General features: G+C 38.7%; 2 protein-coding genes across 2 annotated transcripts; one reads left to right on the top strand and one right to left on the bottom strand.

Moving 5' to 3' along the window:
- The first annotated feature begins 1,813 nt into the window (after positions 1–1,813).
- Positions 1,814–20,212, top strand: LOC110176474 (CLIP domain-containing serine protease B4-like). Its single transcript, XM_020942833.2, has 4 exons — positions 1,814–2,136; positions 19,213–19,348; positions 19,405–19,450; positions 19,510–20,212. The coding sequence occupies exons 1-4, from the start codon at positions 2,038–2,040 to the stop codon at positions 20,093–20,095; spliced, it is 867 nt and encodes a 288-aa protein (XP_020798492.2). The 5' UTR covers positions 1,814–2,037; the 3' UTR covers positions 20,096–20,212.
- LOC147642632 (uncharacterized) lies at positions 9,460–13,277 on the bottom strand. The gene is given in 3 exon segments (XM_086839896.1): positions 9,460–10,449; positions 10,452–10,495; positions 13,256–13,277. Coding segments are annotated over 3 exon segments (642 nt in total). The 3' UTR covers positions 9,460–9,873.
- Positions 20,213–20,220: the final 8 nt, after the last annotated feature.

Raw genomic sequence — 20,220 nt, 5'->3', positions numbered from 1 at the left:
AGAAATCCCTTTTATTAAAATTACAAATTAAAGCAAATACCTTAATTTAGATGTTCATATTTAACTAGGAACATCGGTACCATTATTTAAAAAACATAATAAAGTAAGCTAGCCCGCATTTTGCTGCCAAAAAATATCCGCATTACCGAATTTGTTTAAAAAGTCTGCAGCAAACCGATTTAACTATATATTTGCCTGCGCATAAATTGCCCTCAAAACTAATGTAAATCGGCGGAGATATCAAGTCTCCCTGATCCTGCGCCCCAGGATATGACCACCCACCGATGCACTTACCATATTTTATTGCCCCATGTGGCGGCCATGTCAACATTTTTGATTTTTTCACTTGATAAAATCAATGCATTTTTATGCGGACAATGGCAAAACAACAAACACACAAAGAGCAAGCGGCCACAATAACGAATAATGGAAAAGCGCTTTCCATGTAATGTGCTCTCTATGTGGCATGGAAAATCGGATAGGGGAAAGCGGGAAAATAAAAGTAAAATAAGGTGGTGAGGCGGAGAGGGGATGAAATCGAAAAGAGATGGCGAAAAAATTACCATTTAAAAAAAATGCCGAAAAATTGTTGCTGTTGCATTTTGTACGCATCATTGGGGCTCAATGGAGTGTGCACACACTGATACAAAATGCTTCTGTGAGTGCATGTGTATGTGTTCCCTGTATGTGTTGGCCATAAAACAAAAAGTTTGCATGAGCTCAATTCGTATCGTCTTCGATTTGTATTTTGTTTGCGAATTGGCAATTGTTCGTTTCTTTGGAGGAAACGTGCCGCGGCCTCTAAGTAAATCAAAAGGTTGCCTTTTCTTTTCACACACTCGTACGCACACACACACACACACACACACACTCACGGTCTAATAAACGGAAACGGAAGTGCACACATGCAACTTTTGCTGGCTGCCAAAAGTGCCGAAGAAAAACTCGATGCAACTTTTCTGCGCCGCCAAACAAGTCACATAAATTGCCAGCCTTTGGCAGGCGGAGCTTTTAAAATGCAGCCTCTTGCAGAAAAGCATGGAAAACAAATTGTATTAACGGCTGGAATCTAAATTAATACTTACAAAAATGGTCGTATCTTTGTGGGAAATTGTTTTATAAATATTTGAAATAGTTGTAATCATGCCTTTGAATTTTGAACACCATAAATACCAAATTGAATTTCTTGAACTGCTCTATTTTGTGTGAAAAGAACTTAACAGACGCTTCATAACTATTAATTGTAACGGCTTTGTTAATTATAATACTTTGTGAATAAAACAGTCACCTAATAATTAATTATATATATTAAATCCTCTTTAAAAAACATGATCATTTTGTAATCCTGTAAAGTATTATAATTTTAGTCAGAAGCTTGAAACGATGTGAAGAAGTCATCTCCGACCCTATAAATCATATATATTCTTGATCAGCATCGATAGGCGAATCGATATAGCCGTCTTAGGCACAATAATAAATTTTAAAAATTTTTTCGAAATTTTCATTCAAATTTTTACATGGTTATTACAAGAAAAATTGACAAAAATTTAAATCTTTTTAATTTTTAAATTGAGTGAGCAAATTTATTAACCTAATAAAAACTAAGATAGGAAAGCTTTCCGAATTAAAATTAATGCTTTTTTGGCTAAGTTACGAATTTTTTAAATTTTGATATATCAAAAAAATTTCCATATAATATCAATAAATATAGATTCAAGGAATTTGAATATTTAAGTTTAGTAATGACCGATTTCCGATATGATCTTATAAATCAATTGCAAAGTGCAAGGTTTAGTTTGAGCTTACTGTTAAAATATAATAAGTCACTAAAGTCAACTTGAAATATTTTACTTTTCATCTAACTTTTTCACAGTGAACACTCTGGTCGAGGAACTCCTAAGATAGCATCCAGTATTGATTAAGTCGACAGCGATGGCAATCCCTTAAGATTCTAATTTATATCAGCGGGGAAAACTTATTTCCTATTTCCGCGTGTGCGCGCGCCTCTGAAAATGTCGTACGTGATTCAATTATAAAATGCGGTCTCTCAAATCGTTGCAAAATTTATGTATTTCATTTTATTTCCCCACATCGGACATCCTGGAGGCCTGGCCCTGTCTGCGACTGAGCTTCCCAGTGAGTGTTTAAGTGTGAGTCCCTGTGTGTGGTGTGTGTGGCACATGTGGCCCCATTTTAATGGACCTGCCTCGTAAAATGCCACAAAAAGTGTCACAAATTTATGCGCGCCCATTCATATTTGGCCGCAAAATGTTCAACAAAAGTGCCTCACGCAATAAGACTTTAAGCGAGTGAAAGAGAAGGGGCTACAGTGGAAGAAAGAGATAGTTAGAAATGTACTGGAGGGGCTTTTAAGACACAGTTCATAATTGGGGAGCAATTTGCAAGTGAAAATTATAGTTTGTCAGGGAAATTTATACCCCATTTCTATATTTTTAGATGTTAAGATTCTATTCTAGATTTTAAAAATAAAATATTTATAATATATTTATTAAAATTTGGAAAATAACTCACCCTTTTCATTTTCCTGTGCAACTTTGACCCCACTCGGGCTCAAGTCAAGTGCAGCTGCCCCGAAATTTGGCAAATTAATTATGCAGCATTCGATTGGCTCTCGAAGGAAAGCTGCTTGTGGCCGGGGCATTGTTTTAGGCCAACTGCATTGGCGGCTAATTGAACAATCGCCGCTGCGGTGCCGCAGCTAAGATGCCTATCAATTTGTGCACTAAATTGCTGATTAACCTCAGAATTTCGATGGTAATGCCTTGCGGTTAAGGACGATGGCATCCTAGATATTTCCCTCCCATCTCCCAAGAGAGAAAGAGAGAGAAAGCTGCACAGTCTGAAGGATATTATGTCATTTTTATGAAAATGTTTGCGTGGCACAAAAAGTGACAGGCGGTTTTGCATTTCCCCTGTTCGTTTGCAACATTTCCCTCACATTTGTTTGTCCTGCCATCACTCAAGCTGGCACAAAAGTCATAAATCGCGATGCGTGGATTATGCAATTTTAATGTTGGCATTTTCGCCGGAGAAAAACTAGATACACTCGGTCCAAAAGGATGTGGCACGCGCTGCCGCTGACAACAATGCGTTACAGTTACAGCTGAAGCTGCTCGAAGGAGTCTTCCAACATGAGCAATAAAATTACACACACAACAAAAAAATATATAAGAAAGTATAATATAAACTAAAAGAAAAACGACCGAACGAATGTTAAATGCATTTCTGGATAGTGTGGATCCGCACGGGGTGCCTATCTATCTATGTATGTGCAATGTGACAACAACAGGAGACGCCACAATGGCAAGGAATGGCAAACAGGAAGCGCTTCAAAAAGAAAGGAAGCTTAAGTAGCAAGGATATGCAGCGGAAGCCATCAAACAATGACGCGAAAATGCAATTCCATGTGCGAATATGCCACAAAGATGTCAGGAGATGGTGGAAGACGAAAGCGTAGTAGCATTATGGTTAATAGTAAAAAATACAAACGCCATTTTCACATTACTCAAAAAAAAAAGAGAGGAAAATTACAAAGCAAAAGATTTAAGATGTTGAGTTCATCAAAAATGTCAAGAGTCATCTTTCAATGCAGACACACTAAAAGATCAACTTTCTATAAATTTGTTAAGCACAGTTTTGTAGCAAAAAGTTTATTTCGAAGAGCAGCACTTCCTTGGTTGTAGAAAAGTCTCAAGAGTGCTAATAAAAATGTTCAAATCAAATTTGAATATCTAATTCTGTTAGCTCTATCTGCTTACTTAAACAAACAGGGTTTTTTTGGAGGAGAAAGTTTTTATAATGTAACATGAGCTTCCTGTTCTCGCGCTTATCCAGCCAAAATTAATAAGTAACCGTGGTGCACCTGACAAAATCCACAAAAGCCACTCGCTAACTCTCTCTACCTGGCTCACCTTCGCTCCATCTGCTACCGAATGCAGCGTTAAGCCAACAAAAATTCTTATTAAAACCCCAGGCATTCCCCCGACGCAAAACACACCCCAAACCAGCACCACACACTCGTTCTGAGCTCATCCGTGGAAAATTGCTAATCATAATGAACGCACCGTCAAAAGCTTTTGCCGGGTGAACCTCCTCCCCACCTCCGACAGAGTTGCGTATTCCGGCAAGGGGGGGAGCAAGGGAAAAACCAGCGCATTTTCAACGCAAATCAAGCGCCGAAAAGTGCACGGCCAAAGTTCCAGATGAAAGGAGCCCGGACGGTTTTTCCGCGGCTTCAGCGGGTGGGTGCCGGAAAATCAAATTTCAGTGCAAGCTGTGAGGATGCTTCGCAGGCGACCAACCAGCCAGCCAACTGCCATGTGTGAAAATTTTTAATACATCAACTCAAAGGCGAGTCGCAACGGCAACGGCAACGCAACCCGACAGACAATCCCCATCTCTTCTGCCCAAAAGTTGCCTCCACCCAGCAAGCAGACCCAAATGAAATGCATAAATAAAGCTCACGCGGGGTTCTGGTCAGGACACGGATCCAGTCTGCCGGAAGCACTCGAAGAAAATATATATTAATATCATTTTCAGGTACTAATTAAAGTTCTAGATTATTTAAAGTGCTGCTTATGTTCTTATTTGATTGATAAGTGAATGGGCTTAGGAGTACTGAAGGCACATCTGATCCTAGAAATCTATATGTTCTTTTTCAGCTTAACTAGCCTCTAAGAACAAAATAAAGATCCATATTAATAAGGGGTTTCGTACCTTAATTATTAAATTAAAAACAAATAATACTGCTTCCCCAAATAAGCTACCCTAGTTTCTCATTAATTAGAAGGATAGTTTATATTTAAAGCCCTTTCTTAGTACACAAATTATATCAACATTTTCAAACGAGTGCCACAAGATATCTACAGACGTAATATTACAAAAGATATTTCAATTAGAGTCCTTCTAATTATACAACCTTTATTTCTACATTATATTTCAAAGTCTTCTTTATAAATTCAAACATATTTCCAACCGTGTATGACCATCTCACACCACTTTTTCGACATAGTCAAAGGCTGCCGCTGCCACATAATCATGGCCACGAAAGCAAAGGATTCACTGGGGGAGTTGCTTTCGTTTGTGTGGGGGGATGGTGGATAATAGGGGGTAAATTCAGGATATCCAGGGGCCTCCGTAATGCGGAAGCCGGGGTGCCCAGGGTGTCTCGTATGCACGGCAAATAGACATGCGAAACTCAAAGGCAACAACGAGTGCAGCAGCAACCAAAACAATTTAAATATAAATAATTTGGTTACTCGTGTTCATGCTCATTGTGCGGCCTCTTCCTGTTGCTCCTGCTGCTGCCGTCATTATTGTTGCTGCTGCTTGCTTCTGATTCTGTTGCAGACTCTCATGCATTATAAAGTGTCTGGGGCAATCATTTGATGCCTGGCCATGTCAGTGAGTTTTTGGCCAGTTGCCGACTGGCAGTACCATCGTGGTCGCAGTACCACTTGCATACTTTGCTTCTGGGGTTGCCTCTGTTTTCCGGCCACAGAACTAAATAATTTAGTTGCATAAAGGCCAAAAAAAAAAATACAGATGCTTTTGACCATCTGCGGCTAACCATTTGACCAACCATTTCGCCCACTGCTGCATGTCCCTATAAATGTTGAATTCAAAATGTTAATAAGCGTAGCAGGACCAGGATCTAATTAATATCTGAGCCTTTTAAAATTATCTCGGAAAGTTCTTTTGTTAATGTTTATTCTTCTCTGATATCAGGTAAGTTTATCCTATCTGGTTGGAGTCCTCGATATGCAATTTCCATTCAATAAATACATGGCTAAGATACCAATTGCCCTTATAATAACAACCGCAAGCACTCTGGGAAAGGCGTCAAAAGGTTTTCCAATTGTCTAAATTTTGCATCTATGTCGCTCCATCTTAACACGCCCAATGACAGCTAATTGAAATTTAATTTGATCTCATCAAGGAGAAAGAGCAACGAAGGGTGAGTGTAAATGCCAAACCATTTTTGTTTATTATTAATTTGCATTTTGATTGGAATTCTGACATTGTCAATGAGCTGACAGCTCCGTCCGACATGTGAAATAAACAAAATTACATTCGCCATCGCACTTGAGATGCCAGAAACTGAAACGACGACACTGATGGACACACTTGCGACAGTTGCTCGAGGCGATTTGCTTTACATTAACATTTCGCTAGACATTTTTAATAAATATTTTGGCCCGGGGCTGATGGCTGATTGTCGCTGTTCAGCCGAAAACAAGGCAAGTAAATGGTTTGCAATAATTGATTAATGAAGGCGTAGGTGGCCTCCCTCCACTCCACCGATTTTCCCAACTTCCCCGAGGTTTTCCTCTCTCTTATCATTGGCAGTCGTTGCTTTTGGCTTGACAGGGGGGAAAACTTTTGCCATTTAGTTTAGTTTGGCAGAGCGGCAGCCTTGGCGCATATAATTAACATCGCTGCCGTCGAGTGGAAAACGAGAGCGGGAAAGCTGGAAAACTTGGTTGTGGCCCCGGCTCCGGTCCCATTGCCGCGGGCATTGCGTTTTGTGTTGTGCCGCGCTGAGCTAATTTAAATTAATTGAATATGCTTTGATAGCATTTCAATTAACTTTTGTGCCATCACACGGCCTTGTGCCACATTTTTGCACATTTAGTTTTTTTTTTTTATTCATCTTAGTTTTTTCCATGGATTTCCATGAATTTCAATGCAAAATCAGCCCCGGCCTGGCTGTACTACTATATACTATATACTATCTTTGGTCCTGCCTCAGAGGCATTTCTGGCATTGCAGCCATGCAATATAAATGAGACGCGCTCCGTCATGACATGTCCAAAGCATTTGGTCCTCCTTCGGCCCTCTGGTCATCAACCGACGGTCCATGTGCGGCATTTTGCATAATAAGTGGGAACACTGCTCGAAAATATAACCAAATTATTTTGAAATATGTACAAAAATGTATATATATAGGACATTATATCCTAGAAATATCACTTTAATTCATTAAGAGATTTATTTTACCCAATTTTAATCAAAGTTTCTGGCCTGGCTTTAACACCTTCTCCTTGCCTTTAAAGTCTGTTTTTATCAGATTCATAGACTTATACTTATAATTTAATTAAGCAATATTTAATACATTTTGATTAGTGCACAAAAGCAGCAAACCGTGGACGTCCGCTAGTCGGCTCATTCCATTTGGCGAGCCAACTAAATCACCAGAAATCAGTTATAAATTCGTTGGCCGTTGGGTTTCTGATTCTCTGGGTTCTGGGCTGTCAGACCCGGTTTCTGGGTTTCGTCCTGTTTCTGATTCAACTGCGGTGTGCTGCAGGACATTAGATTTACAAATACATATGCATAATTCCCTTTACCGAAAGCCTTGGCGATGATAACATGGCTGTCAGACGGGCAAGTCCATGTTTCCCTTTCTGTTTGTATTTATAGACGGGTCTTAATTATTCAAAAAATAGAAAGGAAAGAGTGTAATTTCATATACGTATTCTAACCAATATGGGTAGCTTTCAAATTTAAAAATAAATGTACAAACATAGTAGTATTATCTTCAATATATAAGCATTTAAAAACAAGTATATATTGCCAAGTTTAAGATAATTAATCAAACCTCATCAATTAATATTTGATACTAGCTGACCCGGCAGACTTCGTACTGCCTCATCCTGAAATACTGGCTATTTATAAGGTTTAAATTTGATATTCACAGACACACACTGTTAAAATACAGTCTGTTAATTAATTTAATGCTTTCTCATAAACTATATTTTTTGTTTTGTTTTGTGGTGCGTAAATAAACAAAGAAGACGGTTTTCCGACGCGCGAACACGCGACGTATAATTGTCCATGCGCGAAACAGGGAAACTCCAAGTTGATTCCACAAACTTCTAACGACTGTCCTTGCAATTTATTTATGGTCATCGCAAAGGCCAGACGCACTGGAAATTGTAACCGTTTAAAATCGAATGGTAAGTCCGTTGGAATCATCGGTATCCGCGGGATCAAGACATCCTCTCCTTTGTATTTTCCTTTTATGATTGTCGCCTCAATGACGTTATTCATCAGTCTTTTCACAGCCAGTCTTGTTCCATTGCATAGTCGAGGTTGATTAATGTTACGCAGCATGATGACAACTGATCCCATTACATTTAGATTAGTCAATTTTAACACATTCATAATAATAATAATAATATGACACATATTCATCCTTTTTTTTTCAATTATTGAGTTTATTACATTTATTTAGTTAGTGCTTCTCTGTGAACAATATTTGATGTTGTTTTATTTTGTGGCAGCAAAATAAATTGATTTTCAGGGGCTCCGACTCGCGATAGACCAACATACAGTTGACCATTAGTAAAACATTTATTTCGCAGATCGATCCCTACTAATTCGAAAGTTTGGCCTTGGGACTTGTTAATTGTTAATGCGAAAGATGTTTTTACCGGAAATTGAAGCCGTTTAAATGGGATTGGCAGATCAGTTGGGATCATCGGTATCCTCGGTATATGAGCTAGTTGACCAGTGATAATAGTTGCTACAATTAAATTGTCCTTTAACTCCTTAATAAGCAGCCTCCTCCCATTACACATGCTTGGAGGGTTTAAATTTCTTAAAAGCATGATTGGGATTCCGATTTTTAACGTCAATTCATGGGGTGGCAGTCCAGAAGGGTTCAACGAATTTATAAATTCCTGTGGATAATGGACTGCATCTTCAATATTCGTTACAGTGTCGATCGATTTGTATGTTTTTGTTTGGCCGGGGACTTTTTGAACAATCAGATTATTTATTTCATTGACAGTATCATTCTTAGGTGATACTATAGCCCGAGAACACAGCCAATGGACGTCTCTTTCGTGCAAATTCTCGATATCAGGGTATACAGAATCTATTAAATTTTCCAAATTATGGAGTATTTGGCCTAGAGACTCATCCAGAAGAATGTCACAATGACCGCTTAAATTTGCAGTTGGAAAAATTCCTTCCCCAAGTTTTAGCAGTTGCTGTGGGAAATCGCTATCAGTGATTCCATGAAGATGAGCTCTCAGATTTGTCCTTAATCCCAATGTCCCACATAATCAATGATGCCTCTTGTAGTAATTTACCAATAGGTCCATTTTTGCGTATTGAACATGTAGATTGTTGTTCAAGATTGACGAATAGTGGAAGTTTAAAAGTAGAATGAGCAGTTTTGCCATCCTTCAAAAGAGTTGCAGCATTCATCACAGCATCCCGCAAATGGATATATTCCTCGGACCGAAATTTCGTCTGATTCAATCTAAGAGGCAGACCTGATGCATCCGGCCAATAACGACATTCGATTCGAGCTGTAATCAATAGTTGGATTATATCTGATCTTCAGCAAGCTGTAAACGCGCTTCAGCTACCCTTGCCCTGTCGCGTTATTTTGAGAGTGAATCAAATCGATCTTAATCGTTTTCTCTCAAGCCTATCTGCTCGTCTTTCTGCTGATTCTTCCTTGTGCATCTGCATTGCTCTCAGCCGCTCAGTCTCTCGGATGGAGGCCCGTTCTTCGTCAGTTATATTCGTAATCTTACGTCTTTTTGCTTCTGTATTACGCTTACGACGACCCAAACTCTACTTCTTGGGTGGCAGGACTTCGTTTCTTACTGAACCTGAACAAAAAAATAAAATTTTTATCTCCAATTCCTTATTTCAATATGTTTTGAATGTTTGACAGGAAATGCTTTGGCTGCCTGTAGAGGGCGGTAGATGTAAGGTAGTTTTATTTAGAAAACGTTTGTATTGGAAATAGAAAAATACTGTTTTGAGGATTTTCCCGGCAATTAATCGAATTTTTCTCACCTTTTAAACCTTCCCTAGACCTCCACGAATAATTCAAGACCAAGATAAGATAAATCCGTTCAGCCATTCTCGAGTTTTAGCGAGACTAACGAACAGCAATTCATTTTTATATATATAGAAGATGTTGGTCAAAAAGTGCTTAGAATCATTTCCAATCCCAGAAACTAAAGAGCGTAAAGGATCTGGTGGTGGGACCAATTGTGGCAATTTTACTTTGCCTCCGGCACAACATAATCCAGTAGATTCACCAGTGTATTTTAACGCGTTACAATATTTACAAATTGTTTTCATTTCCCCAATTGTTACTGATTTGTCGGCACAATAATCAATTGCCGGATCATAGTGGAATGCAGCTCGTTCAAGAATCACAGGAGCACTGCGTCTGCGGATTCGCTCAATTTCATTATGTCTAGCTTGCTGTTGTTGTGTTTGATGTGCACGAACTCGTTGCATTCTAAGCCTATCTCCTACATTGTCACTCACTAAAGAACGCAATTCTGACATAGCAATACGACTATTTTCTTGATCTCTCTGTCTCTGGTCATCAGTGCGGTTAGCACGTGAGGTAGCTCTTCGCACATTTGATTAACTACGACGACCAAAGTTAGGTCGTCTTCTCCTCGGCATCGTAAATTGTAATTGAGAAAATTTCCCGCTTATGAACCTGAACAAAAAAATAAAATTTTTATCTCCAATTCCTTATTTCAATATGTTTTGAATGTTTGACAGGAAATGCTTTGGCTGCCTGTAGAGGGCGGTAGATGTAAGGTAGTTTTATTTAGAAAACGTTTGTATTGGAAATAGAAAAATAAGGAAGAATATCTATATATATAAAAATGCTCTGTTCGTGTCTACATCCTTCATAGACTCGAAAAGTTCTGAACCGTTTAAGCCCAAATTTTTACACAACATGCGTTGAGGTTCCAGCTCTGTTATTGACTACTTTTGATGTTGATAGCTTATCTGCGGTGGCGAATATATCTATTTTTTTAGCGTTTCCAAGTGCCCCTACTGCTGCGCCATCTACAGGCAGCCAGCTGAATCAAAGCATTTCCTGTCAAACATTCAAAACATATTGAAAGAAGAAACTTGAAAAGTTCTGAACCGTTTATGCCCAAATTTTGAGAGAAAAAACGCGTTGAGGTTCCAGCTCGGTTATTGACTACTTTTGATGTTGATAGCTTATCTGCGGTTGCGAATATATCTATTTTTTTAGCGTTTCCCCGTGCCCCTACTACTGCGCCCTCTACAAGCAAATCAAAGCATTTCCTGTCAAACATTAAAAACATATTGAAAGAAGAAATTGGAGATACAAATTTTATTTTTTGTTCAGGTTCAGTAAGAAACGAAGTCATGCCACCAAAGAAGTCGAGATTGGGTCGTCGTATTCGCAATACAGAAGCAAAAAGACGTAAGATTACGAATATTACTGACGAAGAACGGGCCTCCATCCGAGAGACGCGGCTGCGCGATGAACTTTTACTCATACAGGTTAATGGTTCGGAGGACCGATTGCAATCATATATTGAAATGTCGTCAGTTGTTTCATCAGTACATTGTCGATATGTATGCAAAAATTGAAACAACGTTTGCTGTTCCTCCGATTGAATCAGAAGAAACTTCGGTCCGAGGAATATATCCATTTGCGGGATGCTGTGATGAATGACCGTAATACAACCAACGTTGGAAAGCTCACGATTTTGCCATCCTCATACATAGGTAGTCCGAGCCACATGCATGAATATGCTCAAGATGCCCAGGCATATGTTCGTTGCTACGGCCGTCCAGACTTATTTATCACCTTCACATGCAATCCAGCTTGGGACGAGATAGTTCAGCTGTTATTTCCTGGACAATCATATAGGGATAGGCATAACATCACAGCCCGTGTTTTTAGACAAAAGCTCAAGTCACTGATGGATTTCATTGTGAAACATGGAGTTTTGCGATCTGAGCGGTGCTGGATGTATTCAGTAGAATGGCAGAAGAGAGGATTGCCGCATGCGCACATACTGATTTGGCTGTATGATAAAATTACTCCAGACGAAATTGACAATGTGATATGCGCTGAGATTCCACGGGCAGAGGTTGATACAGATTTGCATGCAGTTGTCATCAAGAACATGATCCATGGCCCATGTGGTACCCTCAACCGAAGTTCACCATGCATGGTAGACGGGAAGTGTTCCAAGCGATATCCTCGAGCATTTACAGCCAACACCGTAACAGGGGACGATGGATATCCTCTGTATAGGAGACGGTCAACTGAAGATGGAGGGACTTCGGCAACTTTAAACATGAGAATTGGTGATATTGAGGTAGACAATCGTTGGGTTTTTAGTGTATTTATATGTAGCTTTTACTTGTTCTAAGTGTAGACTGATTCCTTGGTCAAAAGGATTTAGGTGTTTCTTCTTAATTATACGTAAAGGTACTCAGGACATTGGTAACAGTGTCCTTATTATTTTGATGACAAAGGCTAGCACTCTAGTAAAATTAAAAACCCTTTGTGTCTAAAGTAATTTCAAGTAATTACAATTACAATATACTGTTAATGTGTGAAGGGGCCACAAAACAGGGCTATAGTTCAAAGTGTTCTCTATTCAATTATGGCAACGAGAATGAAATATAATGCCAGTCCCCAAATTATTGATGGCTGAACAACAGTATGGACTCTGTTAATGTAAATGCAAATGAGGGGGAAAATGGATTATGGCAAGACAAAATTGGCCAACACAAATGCAGTTGCCAATGCAAAATTTAAAGGACTGCACTAAGCCTATCTTACTATCCTTCGTAGTAACCTTAACAGAACCCAATTAAATGATCAAATTTAAGATCAATTAAGTAGCATTACTGAATATTAACGAGGGCAAAAGAAATCAACGAACTAGTCATCTCTCCACACGTGCTGATGGATATAGAAAAAGCCAATTTGATTGATAACACCAGAAACCAGGACCAGCAGCTAGCGGCTTTGCTGCCACGCCGCCGATGATGTCGGCCACTCTGTCAAGTGCCAATTAAACTAAAGCAAGGCAACAAGCTACGGCAATGGCAACGGCAACAGGACGCAGGACGCAGGACACCAAGCGTATGGGTCCCCGATAAAAATACCACATATTTTTTCACGACTTGCGGGTGAACACAAGTTCTTTTTTCGCTGCCTTTTTTCCTCACTTTTTTTGCCCCTCGAACTAATGACACACGGCCCGGCCGTGACCGCGTTGACGTTGATAGGCCACAACAATTTTCATTGGACAGCCATTTACAATAAACGTCAGCAAACGCCTAGCTGGGGTAACACAAAAAAAGTGACGAGAAAAGGTGGATAAAACCGAAGGTTAGAATACCCTGAAAGTTGGAATTGAATTGAGTTCAATCAGCTAAATTCGGGTACCCGAAATTTATATACCCTTGCAGAGAAAATCAGCCATTACGAAGCCAAAAATTCATTAATTCCCTGTTCTCTGCTAGGTTTTAATAGGTTAATAAATCTGTATTTATTTATTTAATTTTTATAGTAATTAAATTTTTGTCAATTTTTAAACATTTTCACAATGTAAAAAACCTTTTACAAAATCTAGAAAAAATTTCAAAAAATTTAATTTCTTTTCTAGATGGTTAGAAAGAATCGCCTGTTGATGCTGATAAAGAATATATATGATTTATAGGGTCGGAAATGAATCCTTCACTGAGTTTTAAGCTTATTACTGAAATTATAATACTCAGCAAGGCTTTAACAAATAGATATAAAGTAAATGGTAGATTCTAATCTTTATTTGCTTGCAATTTTCTTTATATACTTTGTAAAGATTCTCAATATTTAACTATGAAAGAAATATAATATTATTATATTATTATCTTTTAACTTTTAGCTTTAAGACAGTATTATAGTAGTTACACATATTAAGCTTACGTTTAACTTTAACTAAATATTTAGGCTCGTTAAAATGATTACTATTTTTCAATTATCTTGAAGCACCATATTTCGGTCGACTATTTAATTATATGACACTCTTTATAGTTTTACAAGATACTTTTAAAAATGTAAACAACCTCCTCCCCTTAGGGTAAAAAAAGTCGACCTAGTTTAGGACGAAAATCAAACAGCCATTGAGTGGTGGGACAGATCTGTCTGTGCCGTTTGATAAGCGCTAATGAATGGTTTTCTTATACGCTCCATTGGTTCGCATCGCCGTGGCCGTGGTGAAGAAAATCCGTAAAGGTTTGGGGAAAAACGATGGGCGCAAAATAGGGGTAGGAGAAGCACTTGGAAAGGAAAACTGGACACGGCCACTTGTCGCGGTTTTGGGCAATTTAAGCGGCGGTTGCCGTTGTCATTGTCACGACGTCGAATGCGGTTGCGACTGACGCAAATGTTTCGCTTTGAGGCAATTAACGAGGCCCGAAAACATCCAAGCGGTGGTTACCAACAATAAAAAAAAACGAAAACGAAATCAAAAAAGAAACGCAGTAAAGACCAAAAGTGAGGCTCTTCGATGTATGCCCTTTTTTCTTGCCTTGTTTTTTTTTGTAGTATTTTTGCAGCTCTATTTTCCGGCTTGTAATAAAATGGCAAACGTATGCCCGGCAATCAATAACCCCCGCTACCAAAAAAGCATGCCACCGGGTTTTCTTTTTTATTTTATTTATTTTTTTTTTGTTAAGAGCTCACCGAAAAAACCACAACGTTGCAAGGACATCCTACCAAAAGGATAGGGGGCAGGGCATTGCGGAAACACAGAAGCCGAAAGGAGGAGCAACCAACAAGCGACTTAATACAGGCCAACTTGATGAAGATACAAGACAGATGGATAACGGCAGGTGAGCTGGGCATACAAATAAGAAAATTTTCCCTCCCCCTTTCCTTTCTGCGCGGCAAAGAGAGCGGCAAACGAACAAAACTTTTAAACAAGATTCGGAACACACACACAGACTCCGACTCAGCCTCTTTTATGCTCGGCCATAGTCCAATACAAATCGTTACCAATTTTCAGCCGGACGGAAGGCGGAAGGCTATCGAGGGGTGGGCGTGGTCGGTTGCAGGCCATAAGCAATGGTCAACTATATGGACAAACAGGCGGCGCACACCTTTCATTTATTGTTCGTGTCTGGGTACTCTTGCCCAGGTCCACGTGGCGTATACGTAACGTGGGGCATGCTCATGCGGCAGAGAATGCACTGAGGGAAATACGGTAAATTTGGGGAAATATTTTATAGATTAGAAATCTTTACTAAGTGACTGTTGTTTTAAAATCATTAAAAAATAGTTAAAACACTTTTTAGGCTCTTTTTGATATGTTTTACTTGATCAGTAATATTAAAAAGACTGAAATTGATCTAAAAATCTGTATTTAAAGTGTAAATAGGTACTATATTTTTTACTACTCAGTTTTGTTGCTAATTTTTACTTTAGTAAAAAACTTATTTATCAAGTTAAGAAAGGAAAATTGTTTAGATACGTAAGTAAATAAAAAATTCCGTATATTATTGCTATTCTTTTCCTTAACTCTTTTTTACTTCACTGTAAAGCATATTTAGTTTCGTTGTTAATTTTTACTTTTATGAAAAACATATAAATGAATGGTAAATAATTAAATTGCTAATAAATTTCATATATGATTGCTTGTCTTTCCCTTGACTCATTTTTACTTTACTAAAATTCATATTTACCAACCAATATCAGGTAAATATTTAATACTGCTAAACGAAATATTGTAATTAGTAATAAAAACATTTTAGACACTTAAAAAAATTCCAAATCTTAAGAAAATAAGTATAATTCCCAGTGTACAGCATCAAATTGCAGGTGGGCCAATGTGGTGGAGCCGGTGGTGAAGTGGTTCTGAATGTGGTGCATCGGTTTTATGTTGTGTATGTGTCTGGCCGGGGTCTTTACGTTGGCTTGATTGGATTTGCCGATGCAAATGAAGAATCCAATTTTTAAAGTTTGTTTTTCGTTATCGTTACGGCTCTTGTTAGTGGTGAGAAAGCTTCCCGGAGTTGTGTCTCCGTTGCCGCTTTTCCTTTTTTTTTTTGGGTTTCCTTTTGCTTTGGCCGCTTTCCCATGCAGCTCACGACAGAGGACGACTTGGACACTCTTCTGACTACTTCTCCAACTGCCCATTTTTTATATGCTCGTCGTTTCACGTTTGTTTTATACGCTTCGAGATGCTTTTTTCTTGTAGTTCCTATTTCCTTTCTTTTTTGTTTCCTTCCTTGGTCACATCAGCATCCAACTGGGCTGACACAAAGCGTCAGGACGGAACAGCCAACAATAACCAGGGACAATTCAAACAAACCGACAAGGGAGGTACCAAAATAAAAAACAAAACAAAACAAAAAATTTGCTGCACAACAAGAAGAAAAAAAAAACAGGGCAAAATTTGAAAAAGAAAAGTTTTGCTTTTTGGTTTGGCACGCCATTTGTTTGTGTCCCGTTGCCTTTTGCCTTACCACAAAATCGAATTTTCACTTTTAAACAATTGACGTTACCACACACACAGAAACACCTGCACTGCACTGTGCACTAGATGGTACTATTTTCTATCCTATTTTTTTATTTTTCCTACTGTGATCAACTTTTTCTGTTCGTTTATTTCTCCTTTTCCATTTCATGCCTTTCAATTTGTTGTTTACCCCTAGTTTTTCTTTATTTTCTCCTATGTTTTTTTTTTTGCCTTGGTCAGCTTAATTCTGCTCTGGCAAGTGCCTCTCATCGTTGCCATTGGCTTTTGTGTTCAGTTTATTTGGCAAATAAATTTACCAACTATTTCGTCTAAAGCTAGCTAGTAGGCCAGGAGGGTGAAGACAACAAAAAATACAAGCGAACCGTAAAAAATTCACTTTTGCGGCAAAATCGAAAGCGAAAAATGTCATTTTAATTATCGGACAAAATGGTGTTTGCATTAAAAACACCATGATTTGCAGCCTCAATTCATTTGAAATTGAGTTTTGAGTGTGTGCGTTTGTATAGGTCGTGTTATAAGCACATCCGATCATCTGTAATAATCAATTAAGCCCCGGGGCGGCCAATGCAAAAGTGTCGAATTCAACGAAAACATGGCATTGCCAATTTGTTTATTTGCAATTATTAGAATTAACAATGCATCGATGATTGATGCGAAATTAGCGCTGTGCCAACATTAACGATATTCGATATATCGCGATTGGTAACGAGTACGCAATGGGCAATTAGTGGCTATGAAATTTGATAACTCATTTTAGTTGGCAGCCCCATTGGAATCGGGCTTATTAAATAATTGAGTACCGATTGCCGGCAATTTATCACAAATGATTTGTGCACAAGTGTGCAAGAAGAGCACCGCTTCACGCCATCGCACAGGACTTATAAATCTTTGGCAATACGATCCCCTGACAGGCAGCTACAATTACATACAGCCCGACAATCGACGGCGTATCGATAAATTAATCAACATTCGTTGGGGGCAAATGCTTCGAGGAAGCATTGCGCGGTTCCATTAAATCGCCAGATGCTATTTTAAGAAGCGAGCCAGAAGCCAGGAGCCAGGAGTTCCTGCACATTCTCTTTGTCCTCTGTATCCTTAGCCTGCTGCTTTGCCATTAATGTTTTACTGGCCAATGGCATGGTCAGCGGCACTGAAAATTAGCCCAAAACGCATATGCCATAAATCCTGTCCGGAACTGAGAGCCAGACAACCGCTCAAACTATGAAACGAAACTTTATTGACCCACAAATAACGTGCAGATAATTACAAAAACAAAGGCAACTGCCCCCAGGAAAACAAATGTGTCCGTTGTGGGGGATGGAAAAAAAAAGGAAAAACATTATAAGAAAAAATCGAGTTTGTGATAGGACTAGGGGATACCCTGTTAGGAAAATGTGTGGGCTACTTCAAATGAGAAATTAAAATATAGAAATTGAGCATAAAATGTATGCTTGATTAAGATTAAGGTTATTTTAAGTATAGGTACCATAAACTAACTAACTAAAAAGTTAATTTAATGTTCCGCATAAAACATAACAAATTGTATTCTTAAATGTACATTAAATCTGTACTTTAAATTCTTACTGTTTCTGACATTTTACACAACAAAAAGGAGCTTGACTCTTTTTAACAATTCTTAATATTGAGTTGATATATGTATCTACATATTAAATATTGACTTTAATTCTACAAATAAATATATAAACTCTCTCTTTAGCAAGTACTGGGTATAGAAAAAGGAAAATACTGTTACCATACTATGGCAAAGTGGAAAAACTACTTACAAGTATGTTAACATGCGCAATTGTTGCCGTTGTCCAGCTCCAGCTCCAGCTCTAGACCTCCGGGCAAACTCAAGCCAAGAAGCAACAGCAACAATGCCACGGAAATCTTTTCTTTTCCTGTCCAAGTTTTTCCCCTGCCCTCCTCCAAAGCCCCCACCTCTGTGCCGCTGTGGGTTTTCCCAAAGATGCTCAAGTTTATTTGTTGTGGTCATGGCAGAAAGTAATCCAAAAGATAAAATACAATAAAATAAAAGGCCAAGGCGGTGAGTTATGTCCGGAGTAGGTAGTTGTTGTTTTGGTTGTTGTTGCTGCCGCTGCCGGTGGTGCAGCAGGTCGCATAGACAATACCTTAAAGCAACCCATGTGTTGTCGTCTGTCGAGCGAGTGTGCATAATTTATATGGCGAGCTTCACATGTTTTTGGCTAAATTATTTCCCTGGCCGGGAGCACGTGCTTCTGCTATGGGCCATGCGGCCTTCAGGTCAACCGTTTGGGCCATAAATTTGGACGCCTGCCCTGCGACACGCTCTATGACATTATTGAACTTGAAAGGGATATGGTCACCGGGAAAATGGCCAAGCAGCAAAACAATAAGCTGCAGCACTATTGGGGGCCAAAACAGCAAACAAAAGCCACTGGAATTGACCTTGTAAACTCCGGATAACTTGGGGGAAAAAAATAAGTTCAATGTGTGTGATGTCTTAATCGGAGATGGGAACTGATTTATCATTAACCAATCTGGAATTAATATATAGGTTTCTGTTACTATTATTCATTACTAGGAAACGTAAACGTGGCCCGCTTAACTGCTTTAATTCAGTTGAATATAACATAAACATAATCAAAACAATGAACTTCTTAAGAAATATACAAATTAGGAATGTGTTTCTTAATCAAAACTGTGAAACCCGATTAGGTTTTCAAGAAATATATGCATTTAAATATTTGAATTCCACATAATTTTAATAATAGCTTTGCTCACTGATAAGCTATCGCCTCGCCTGCTCTGAAGTTAAACCCATGTAGTTATTGTTCAGTCAATTGGCAGACGTTTCACTGCAATAATGTCGATCGCTTCTTGGATTATAACATTTGCATTGCTGCTACTTCATCAGGGATCAGCTCAGCTTCTGGATCGTGACTGTGGAGTTGCTAGTGATGCCATAGATGGTGTCAGACCAAACCCATTTCCTTGGTTGGCTCTAATTAGATCGAACAAACAAAAGTGCTCAGGGGTTCTTATTGATCAACGTAAGTGTATACGTGCTATAGAGTCACATCTTAAAAACTGAAATCTTTCCCTTTAGAATATGTGATAACAGCTGCCAGTTGTTTAATAAACAGCACCCAAACGTAGGTCATATAATATTTTTAGTCTCAATTTAAAATTTATACGAATTACCTTTCGATAGCCTCGTGCGGTTGGGTGATTTCGACCAATCCCATCAGAAGGAAAATGTTACAAATTTTCCCTATGAGGAGTATTACGTAAGAACTGCCATCGTTCATAACGCGTTCAACGAAAGGGAGAACCTAAACGACTTGGCTCTTCTTCAATTGCATAGGAAGGTAACCTACAAGCCACATATTCGACCAATTTGCATTCTGCTTTATAGTACATTGAAGGCCAGAGTGGATGCCCTCAAGACGTTTGGTGCAACACTGTGGGGTCTGAACGAGATGCGACCCTTTGAAAAGCCGAGAACACATACCATTAACCGGCTTAATGCAACTGAGTGTACAGAAATCTCTGCTCCCAAAAAAACTGAGATTTGTGCATCATTTACAAACGGTGCCAATTGCCTTGAGCTGGGCAGTCCTTTGGGCAATATGTTTCAACATAAGAATACAACTCGCTACACCCTGTATGGCATTCAGAGCTATGGCACTTCAAAAACGTGTATGTACACCGATATCATGAGCTATGTTGACTGGATAGTTGAAAATGTGCTTGAAGTTCGTATATTAAATCTGGAGACACCAAAGATTGAGAGATAGAGATGTTAAAAATATGTCCGATATAAAGATGTTTATAGTATAAAACTAAATTTGTATGAAAAAGAAACTTTTTATTTCCATCATAACTTTAAAATATACAACAATTTTCATTAAAAATATATAGA

Source organism: Drosophila serrata, unplaced genomic scaffold, assembly GCF_035046125.1.
Source record: "Drosophila serrata isolate PLE 108 unplaced genomic scaffold, ASM3504612v1 contig_382, whole genome shotgun sequence".
Classification (NCBI taxonomy): Eukaryota; Metazoa; Arthropoda; class Insecta; order Diptera; family Drosophilidae; genus Drosophila; species Drosophila serrata.
Note: the sequence above shows the minus strand (reverse complement) of the source record. Positions and strands in the feature narration are given on the sequence as shown.

Bases quoted from the DNA above. Each gene is read 5' to 3' on its own strand.
- LOC110176474 (XM_020942833.2), top strand. From the start codon at position 2,038: ATGCGGTCTCTCAAATCGTTGCAAAATTTATGTATTTCATTTTATTTC. The intron at 2,137-19,212 runs GTGAGTGTTTAA...CTACTTCATCAG, and splicing joins GTCTGCGACTGAGCTTCCCA to GGATCAGCTCAGCTTCTGGA. The intron at 19,451-19,509 runs GTAGGTCATATA...ACCTTTCGATAG, and splicing joins TTAATAAACAGCACCCAAAC to CCTCGTGCGGTTGGGTGATT.